Source organism: Hippocampus guttulatus, chromosome 11, assembly GCF_054856545.1.
Source record: "Hippocampus guttulatus isolate MCC_2025c chromosome 11, RoL_Hgut_1.0, whole genome shotgun sequence".
Taxonomy (NCBI): Eukaryota; Metazoa; Chordata; class Actinopteri; order Syngnathiformes; family Syngnathidae; genus Hippocampus; species Hippocampus guttulatus.
This window is the reverse complement of record NC_141271.1, coordinates 7543434-7553629: the sequence shown is the minus strand read 5'-3', so window position 1 is coordinate 7553629 and position 10196 is coordinate 7543434. Positions and strand designations below refer to the sequence as shown.

At 40.6% G+C, this 10196-nt stretch overlaps 1 protein-coding gene across 2 annotated transcripts in view; it reads right to left on the bottom strand.

Annotated features, from left to right (window-relative positions):
* Window positions 1–4563: 4563 nt before the first annotated feature.
* satb2 (SATB homeobox 2) overlaps window positions 4564–10196 on the bottom strand; it is a 40900-nt gene continuing 35267 nt past the window's right edge. Inside the window, exons 13-14 of one of the 2 annotated variants that reach the window (XM_086123613.1) lie at window positions 7648–7845; window positions 4564–6801 (exon numbers count right to left, since the gene is read on the bottom strand). In XM_086123613.1, the coding sequence (XP_085979739.1) occupies window positions 6313–6801; window positions 7648–7845 (687 nt within the window). In that variant the 3' untranslated portion in view covers window positions 4564–6312. The remainder of the gene's footprint in view (window positions 6802–7647; window positions 7846–10196) is intronic. The other variant, XM_086123614.1, reaches the window with a different exon arrangement.

Here is a 10196-nt window from a genome sequence, read left to right as displayed (position 1 = left end):
CACTTGTGACATTTCCATTTCAATGTCCTCTTTTTCCATTCTGTTTTACATAATATTTATAACCGCTTGGGGTTTTATGCTGTATGATGATGGGAAAATAGGGGGTGCAACTGTTTTGATGACGTTTATTATTTAATATCCCGAAGCATTTACAGGGAGGCCATGTGGTAATTCGCTTTTGTTTTACAGAACAAAAGAGAGCGTGCAAAACATTTGCAGCTATATTGGGGTTTGGCCACTTATTAGCCTTTTCTTGCATAATGTTGTCCCTTTCAAGTGGATTAGTTTTGGCATTTTAAACAACTGCAGAGGGTTGTTGTTGTGTATTTGGGCAGACTGCACCTTTGCAGTTATTTGCGGCTCTACACCATCTATTTTGTTAAGACACATGCTTTTTTTTTTAAGTATATAAAAACAAGAAGCTGCCTTGTCATCCTCAATTTTCAGTAAATTTAGTCTCCAAAACATCCTGGGGTGTATTTTTCAGTTCTGGTTTGCTCTGATTGCATGAACAAATGAAGCAACGTTTGGTTCCTGTGGCCGCAAAGTTGTCTCCCTCGCTTGTTTTCCTCGCTCGTCTCCGGTTTGCTTTGCTGCTTTTTGAACAATGCGCATTATTGTTCACTATACAAAACTAGGTGAACATGCTCTCTCTCAGTGAAGGATATTTTCTGTTGTAAGGAGAAACTGATGACAGGTTTCCAGATCTCATAAAAATACCAACGGCGCTAGTGAAAATAAAAATTTGTGACTCGATCATCCGCTGGAAGTACTTGAGAAAACCAAATGTTTTCCATTAAAATTCCCCAGTCAACAAATTTGGGGAAAGGTAGTGAATAGACGAAAATCTCTTGCATCGTTACAATTATTTATTACTTAACAGACAGCCATACAAATCACAAAAATGCCAAATGTCAGTTCAAAAAGACTTCATTCTGGCTGCTTTTAAACTATTCATGCCTAACATCACACAAGTCATCATTTGAGTGAGCATCAAGGCACTGTGCGTTTTGTTTTTAAAAATTTTTTTTTACTTTTCTGAGACACTTCAAAAATAAAATAAGCAGACTGTTATAGACTGTTCATTATTTTCTGAAATAACCAATGCATTAAGAATACATTTTTTTCATTCATTGAATCCTGATTAGGTCACTGGAGTGGGAAAAGGTGTTGTAATTTTAAAGACTCTTTGCTAGGATGTACAGAGACTGACCCTATTCTTGGGGAGGACGGGATAAATGGTTCATCTCTGCAGGTGTAAATCATCCCATTGTGTCAAAATCACAGCATGAGCTGATTGTCTTCCTTATTCATGTGTGTAGATCATCATCAACACTTAGGGGCTATTGTTTGTCGCTTAAAAGATTTTTCTTCCTTGCCGCGCTGCAACTCATCTAAGGAGGCATTCAGAAGATTTCTCACAACAAAAGTCAGCTTTTATGTCTGCCAAATGGCTTTTGATTGACACATCCAACTGGGATACACTCTGCCTGTCCTGCAGTGTGAACCACAGCCCATCTTGAGTCAGTTTAGTTAAGGTAGTTTTGCCCAATTCAGAGAAACCTCCGTGACCCATCAAATTTGAACCACAAAGCCACAGACTCCACTCGGAGCCAAATTGACTCTGTCTTGACGACGCGAGCAAGGCAATAACTAGGTTGGAAAGTTCAAATGATGCCTGTCAGGCCTCGATACGATTCCCTAGACTGTCGCTGCTGTTAAGTCTCTGCTGTTAAATAAGCAGCATGTCAACAAGTAGGAACCAACAACAGTTACCTATCTCTTTTTTCTCTTCTCAAATCATGTTTTATCTATGTTGCTCTCCTCTTTCATCTATAACTGTTTAAAACAACAAAGTGTATGCAGGAAATGTGGTTAAGATTGCACGACTGTCTGTGTCTTATGTGTTGTGTTGTATTATTTTGTCATTTCATGTTAACTGTTCTTTTGATGGTGGCGCGGACGCCCGCAGAGACTCCTCTTGTTATCTTGTTGCCTGGTTGAGAGAGAATACATTTCATCGGTGCTATGTGTTGCACATACAGCGCATTTGACAATAAATTTGTACTTGACTTGACTTGCCATTTTGTATATCAAAAATGCATCATACAGCATTTCATAGAGATGTGGGATGATTTAAATATGCAAAAACCCACCGCTCATATCTCAAAATATACAATATATGCAAACACACCCATCTTGGCAACCACGCGCACACACACACACACACACACACTCACAAAAACTGGAGGACAGTAAGAACTAGGCAAATGGGGTTAAAAATAGATACATGATTTAATAAATGAATCAATAAACTGTCTAAATAATTTTTTTTTTTAATCGACTAAAAGCAAAATAAAGAAAGAAAGAAATCAGTAAAAAGCTCAACCAAACAGCTTCGGTTAAAGACATCAAAAATCAATTCCTGATGCCCTATGGCTGGCTGTTCTATAGCAATACTGGCTGACTGCAGCCTCTCCGTAAGTTTTTGTTCAAGCTCTAGGAACAATTGAAACCTCTGCACAGGGTTGATATGATAAAAGCATATCAGATACTGAAGATGTGATGGCGTGAAACCATTAACATTTTTAAAATCAGCATAAAAAAGTTAAAATTGATTCTGAATCACAAAGGGAGCCAATTAAGTAATCTTAAAATGTGCTCCTGCCCTTCAGTCTTCATTAGCATACGAGCAGCTAAATTTTGAAGCAATATTCTAAACAACTGTATATAAAAGCACGCAAGACTGCCCCGGTGTTAGACAGAGAGAGAAATGGGTGGATTCTGGCTTTTTCCTTCTAATGGTAAAAACCTCGGTTTGGTTAATATGTCGAAAATTTTCAGCTCAAAGTAAAAAATGACACGCATGTTCTTTGCACATTGTGAGGGTTTGAAATCATGTAGTTACTGAAATAGTCTCTCGATCTCTCGCCTTTCGGACAATAACGAAAACTTCTGTTGTTTCCTTGTTGAGCCGTAGGAAATTCACTTCCATGCATGACTTCACATCTAAGAAAATACAGCTAAGAAGGGTATCAATTGGCCCTCTGTCATCAGGTGACTGTGGAAGCAGATGTCATGTCTCCTGATTATGTCCCAGAAGTGAAACATATTTAAATTAAAAAGAATTGTACTTAAAATTGACCCTTGTGGAACCCCCACACTCAATGCTGTGTTATGATGAATACAAAGAAGTTACTGTATCAAAGCTGACACTGAGGCTGTCAGTTTTCTGTTCAACTCCATACCTGAGGTAATTTAAAATCTTTAAAAGGACTGTCTTGGTAGTTCATACTGAATCCAGATTGATATTTCTCAAAAATATTGTTACTATTTAGGAAACACTTTAATTGGTTCAACAAAAAGCTTTTTAATTGGTTAAAAAAAACAACAACAAAAACTTTTACTTATGTTAGTTGGATTACTTACTATCACTTGCTATTCATTTTGCTGCTACCAAAAAGCTAATTATCTGCCTATCTGTAGACGTTGCACAGCTAATCAGTCTCTTTGAATCACAGAGCTGCTCCTCAAGCCTCTTTCACATGGAGGCCCTGGGTTAAAAATGTGCTCATCAGAGCCGTAACAGTAGATCCACAATTTGAACCGCTTTTTATGCCAAACCCGGCGAAAAACAATATTGTTGCAACTCTGCGCTTTCAACTGACATGGCATCCCGCAATCAGATAATTAGACCCAGGACAGGCGTTGAAGTGTAAAATTGGGCAATTGTTCTCAAAACACAAATGGGCAAAAGAATTGAGTGTGAAACTTCACAGCCTGCATCTGGCATCGTGGAACTCCCTGAAACACTTTTGTGATGGCTGTGATATTATTTCCGAAGCCAAAATTTGTTAGGTGAACTTCATCACACCCATTTTGTATCGATGCTGTTATGCATGTATTAGGAAATTGCCATGTTGCATATTTGTCTTTTTTTTTTTTTTGGTCTCTGTGACATAAGCTACTCTGGTATTCAACCCAAATTCTGTGTTTTTCTGCTAAATCAAATTCTTATATGCAGCAAGAGTGTCCTCTTGGGTATTTTGTTTCACCAAAAAGTAAAAGCAGCTGCTCAGAAATGTTTGCCTGTTCTTGAAATCCTGCTATTGGGATTGTAAATGTCTCCCTGAGACTTCTAATTTCATTTTGTGTTTCTTTATCAAGCATTGTGTTTTGTTTCTTTATTACGCTTTTGCGGGGTGGATGTGCGTCCATGTGAGACTGACTGATATTCAGTACCATGAATATGTTTAGATAAGCATGAGTTAATAAAAAAGATATGAGTGTTTTGAGTGTTTCAAGGGGAATCATAACACAAGTTTTGGTTAATTTAACCCTTTCATGCACCCTGCAACTAGATAACTAAGATATGGTAAGCTGTCCACTGAAGTCACCGCCATTAAAATGACCATGTTTTACGTAAGTTTTGTTTCATCTCCAGTCCTTCATTTAAAATGCTGAATTTTGCAGTCTTCTATTCATTCTTCCGGTTTCCCCAAACCTAGGCATTTCACTATCAGGTGAGATTGGAATAAATAAGGGTTCTGGCAGAAAAGACACTTCTTTTGAATTCACAAATTTTATTCACTTCAGCACTGAATGAACATTTTCAAATGAACTATTTCATCGGAACTGTATTCAACCCTGATTCCTGTCTTACAGAAAAGCACAACGATATCTGATCCGTGTTGACGTGATAATTAGAAGGCAGGTCATCTATCTGATGTACGGTCATAAGAAATGATTGATTCTCGTAATGTTTCGAACATACTGTATGTGTACACCACTGCACCAGACGTTAAACACTAAACACTTTTCAATCCTTCTTAAATACTCTTAAAAAAAAATAGATCGGATTTGGCCGAGACAATGCAACAAACTGATTTCACTGAGTTGACACGAAACAATGAGACAAAACGCTCCTTTGCCGCTCCATACTGGCTCAAACACTGAAAAGTAGCTCTGAAAAATTAAGAGACATACACTGATAACAATTCATCCCACTTGTTGGCATCTACAGAAGGAATAGAAATGGATCTGCCACGTTTCTGTCATGGCTCAAAAAAGTAGATTGTCATCAACTGCAGCAAAGTAAAGCACAATTTCCCTTTTTTATTTTTTTTTTAAGTTTCTTTTGTGGACGTCACTGCAACAAACAAAATAACACAACATGACGCGGGATTTCTCTTTTCGCAAATATCACTCAGTAACTGCTTCTTTTTAAAATTGCCCCTCCATTTACACTCTTCGTGCGTCTTGTTATCAAAAATAACTGCCGCTGTTGAAAACCAGGGACATTAAAAAAAAAAGAAATTTGAAATAGCACTTAACAATCCTAACCATAATGACAACAATAATAACAATATTGATTATAATAATCATATATAAAGATAGCAATAAATAGGGTTGGTGAGGTTTAAGTGCAGGGAGGTGTGGTTAGACACAAGACTGTGGGCACCAATTAGATGGGGGGCGGGGGGTTACGATGTAAGAGAGACTGCCGCTCGTAAAGTGACTGATTGCTTGGCTGCTGAATCTTCGCACGAGTACCTCAGATTTTTTTTGGCGTGGGGTTGGGGGGACGGGGAGGCTTCCTTTGGATGGCCTTAGGTTCGAGCCATGGAATTGAGTTTCTCTGTGCCACATACTTCTTGGCTTGCAAAACAGTCCACGGTGTCCCCTTGTGGATTCTTTATTAAGCCCAAAGCGTGGTGAGACTTGACAGCATATGGTAAAGTGAGTTACAGGGTGAGGCTAGGCGAGGGTACGTCACACCGACAAAATATTCGTAAGTGCTAAATAGGACTCGTAGTGATTCTCAAGGGCTATGTGGGATGATTGGATGGTCTTTCTCAGGCAAGGAACAGCAATAGAAACACAAGTGTCCATCCTGAGGTTTGACGAGAGGTCTCCGAAGGCCCAAGTCAGTAAGAGTCGCTCCTCGACTCCCAGGGTCCAACGTGTCTGTGCCACTCAGACTCAAGAGATGGATGCAAATGTCTTTGGCTCGAGCCGATCTTACCCTGCAAACCCATTTCTAGGAGCTCTTGAGTTATTCTTGAGTAAATTGACCACATGAGCAGCTTTAATTGAGCAATTGAGATGTTTCACATTTACCGATCGTTTCTTGTGGCCAGAGTAAAAAGCTAGTCCAAGATTGTCATTATGAAATTTCTGGCCAGTGGTTTATAATTCCTGTGCCTACTTCAGCTGTACATTTATACCATCCTTATTATCAAGACAATTATCAGTTTCATTGTCCTTTCCTTACTAGTCCCCTCGTTTTCTCTCTGTTGTGTCCGGTCGCCTCTACCTTTGGTAGTCAGGCTGCTCTCTGGGACTAGATGAGGAGCTCCCTGGACCCAGGGGGCCACCTGGTCGGGGGTGACTCTTGTCCTTGCCCTCCTCCTGGGATAAATTGTTGCCAGAGGACCCCTGGCTAGAGTTGGAGGAAGTTTGAGGCTGGTTCAGTCCTCCTGTGCTTCCACCACCATTCCCCTCAGACTGGTAGATTTCCTCCGCCCCGTCCTCACTGGACTCCGGATCCTCTGAGCCCGACAGCAATTCCTCTTCCCGATATTCGCTGACATCCACTCCTCCGCTGGCGGTCGCCCCCTCGCTAAGTTCTTTGAGGCGGCCGTGATGCTTGACGTGATAGCGCTGGTTCTGGAAAAACTTGATGATGGTGTGCTTGGGCAGGTCCAGCTGTGCCGACAAGGTATGGATTGCCTCTTGGTCTGGGTACAGTCCAACATCCTGGATGAAGCTCTGCAAGATGCCCAATGCCTCCAGGGAGATCTAAAATGCACAGATTAGGAGCGAATATTGAGTTCAACCAGCTAGTCCGACCAGCCTTCCACTCGCCATAGAACGATATCTTTTTAGCGCATGGATTCCTAAACTTTGATTTGGCGGTCCAGTTTATGAATACTTCAGCAAGTTTGCATGAACATGATACATTTTTTGTCTATACTGTAATCAAGTTTTGTTAGGACCTTTTTGTTTTAGCTACAGTATATGCGGTGGAGTGTGGGATGTGCCAAAACGTCCCCCTTCAGCAAGTTGACAGGGTATGTGGCTTAAAAGGTTTTGAGGAAAGATTGGTCAAGACGATGCCTTTGTGCCAACTGTGGCTTCTTGCTGCTGTCAGCAGTGCTGACAACTTTTTAAAGGCGTGTGGGTTAGACGGTGTGTACCACAGCAGTCGGGATATTGAAGGGGGTGCATATGACAAAAGATACAGACCAGTGATTTCCTAACTGAAGGTGCCCCCCAGTTGTGTTTATGATTAAAACTGTAAAAATGGTTTGCCATTGTAATTCCACTTTCACATTGTTTTTCCCTGTCATGTACAGTATATCTTTTTCAATATAATAATATAACAATAAATGGACTTATTCTGATAATTTCCTCAATTTTACCATTGTCCCTTTGCTTCGTCACATTCGATTGATTATTATTACGACTGGTTACTTTCAAACCTTAATATAATTCTCAAGAGATCATTGAGGGCAAGCCCTCATTTTCAATGATGTCAAGAGATAAAACCTCCACCCCACTCCACTTCACCCCACCTCTACTATAATAAATAATAATAAAATAATTTAAAAAAAGGTTAAGGAAAAGACTTTATTTAGTCTCTACCTTTGTGCGCAGTCTTGGCTTTTTGCTGCTGCCAGAGCTACCAGTGGTGCTATGTGCACTTCCAGGCGTGACCACAGTCTGCGCGCCGTCCTCGTTAACAGGGGCCGACAACAGGTCCTCTCTCATGGGAGACGAACGGTGTTCCTTCATCTGGGTTGGGGGTGGTCTGTGCAGCGCCTGCCGAGAAAGGCAAAAGAGCTAATTAATGGGGTGCAATGACCCCTGATCAAGACTACAACCTGGAAAAAATGTCAGAAACGAGACCCAAGAGAAAGTTTTTTTTTCACAGCAGACTGTATTGTTAGCCTGTTGTTAGAGCACACAGTAGCCGGGGCTTTCAGGGTGAAGCCGGGGCGTTCACAGTCCACGGTATGTCACGCACTATTAACCTGCTTGACCAATGGACAGTCTAACTACCATGTATCCATTCTACCTTTGACCTAATGTGATGAGGGGTGACGGTTCTAGTGAAACACCAACTTTACATGTCTCTCAATTATTAAAATTTTAACTCATTCAAAGTGACAAGGTGTATTCCACTGATGATTAAATGGCATTCATTAAAAAAAAAAAATCTGAGGGAGGAATTGAGTGGATTTACTGTTCACGTTGTGCATTCAAAATTATTAAAGTAGCAGAGCGTTATGACATTTGTTCCTCATGGCACTTTGTTTTTGTTATTGGAACAAGTTCATCATAGCATCTAGACTAGATTCATTTCTTATTACATTCATTTTTAGTACACCAAGTGAGCTTCATCACTCATGATTTTATTTTTTATTTTTTCAAAAAGGATACTTTTCCCGAAGGCTATTTGAACAAACAGAAGTCAAAGACTCTATCCTCGAGGTGCTACACTTTTTAGTTTTGATCACAACAGCACTCCATGAAGTGACTTTAGAATAGAAACTAGAATTGATTTTTTTTCCTAAAATGAGTTAAGTACAAAATAAAATAATGAAAAACAACATCTTGCCTATTTTCGATATTTTTTTGACTGAACCAATTCATTGTTTCACAAATGAAGATTGTATGTTTTTAAGAATGATCTAAATCACAGGTGTCAAAGTCAAGGCCCGGGGCCAGATCCGGCCCGCCACGTCATTTTATGCGGCCCGCGAAAGCAAATCATATGTGTCAACTTCCATGACACTTACTGAAATCTGTACCAAAATTTCAAATTGGCATCTGTAATAAATAACTGTGACATTTTGCAAGAACTTTGTGACCCAGTTTACACTCACTTGGACAATAATTGAACAAATAATATCGGGGGGGGGGGGGTTGTATACAGGTAATAATATGATATGATGATTAAACATTTATTCGGTTTACTCAGTCCTCCGAGGAAAGACGACCGAGCAAACCGTAATTCTAAAGTGGTCCGTGACAAAAATGAGTTTGACATCCCTGATCTAAATAGATTTGTACCATCTAAATGTTACTGTGAACGTCATATAAAATGCTCTGCTCCAACCACGACAACCATGCCATTGCCAACCATCTGTCTCCGGGGGCAGGGTGGGTGAGATACTGATGGACAGTCTCGCTCAAAAGTGTTTTTTTAGTTGTAGTTTTATCTTGGCGGCGTGGTATCAAGTGACCCCTCAGCCTCCGCGCATAATGTCGTTACATGAAAGCGTTCAGTTGTGCAAAAACCATTGGGGACCACTACACTAGAGAACCACCCCAAATCAGCTGATCGTATGGTCCCACACTGAACCCTAAGTTCATCCAATGACGTCGGTGGGTCGGGGGGGACCACCGCTGTTCGTCTCGTTCTTTGGCTTAAGAAAGGCGAAGATTTCAAACCTTGAAATGACATCGTTATCTCCCTACAACAAAAACAGGCCAAAATGTTTCTGTATTGTGTAGGTACATATGCTTTAGGCCAGGGGTGCCCATTACGTTGATCGCGATCGACCAGTAGATCAAGGACTGGTCCCAAGTCGATCCTAGGGGTGTCGAGGGAAAAAAAAACAACAACAAACATTTGTGTCTCTGTGCATGGTAGTAATATACATTTTTGTGTTAATGCACACTGCACCCTAATCATTCTACCAGTCTCACTTTCACAAAAAGTATTTAAAAAAGAAAATAAAAGAAAGCAGGTCATCTTTAACCTATGATGACATGTGACTGCGTCACCGGAGGTTGTTAGCGCTCAGCAGTCTGCAGTTACAGTTTGTGATCAGAGTTGTTGCGCTCCATCTTTTATCGTTATCATTATTCTCATTCAGAGTTTGTTTTGTACAATTCCCCGAGGGGACGGCAAAGAATGGGAATCTGGAGGGCCTAGAGAAGCATTTTAAAACGGTACCCGTGAGCTACCGTCGTTCACAGGCTGCCTAAATGCGTTGCATGGCTCAGCGTCAGGCTATTGCTCATCATGGCATGCGTGTGTACGTGCGTGCGCATGCGCAGTTACGGGTCGATCACGGTAGGTTGGTTGATCGAAAAGTAGATCTTCGGTCAAAAAAGTTTGGGCACCCCTGCTTTAGGCAGTTTGGAAGAATTTCCTTTCAACCTGTGAGAGATGCATGTAGTGA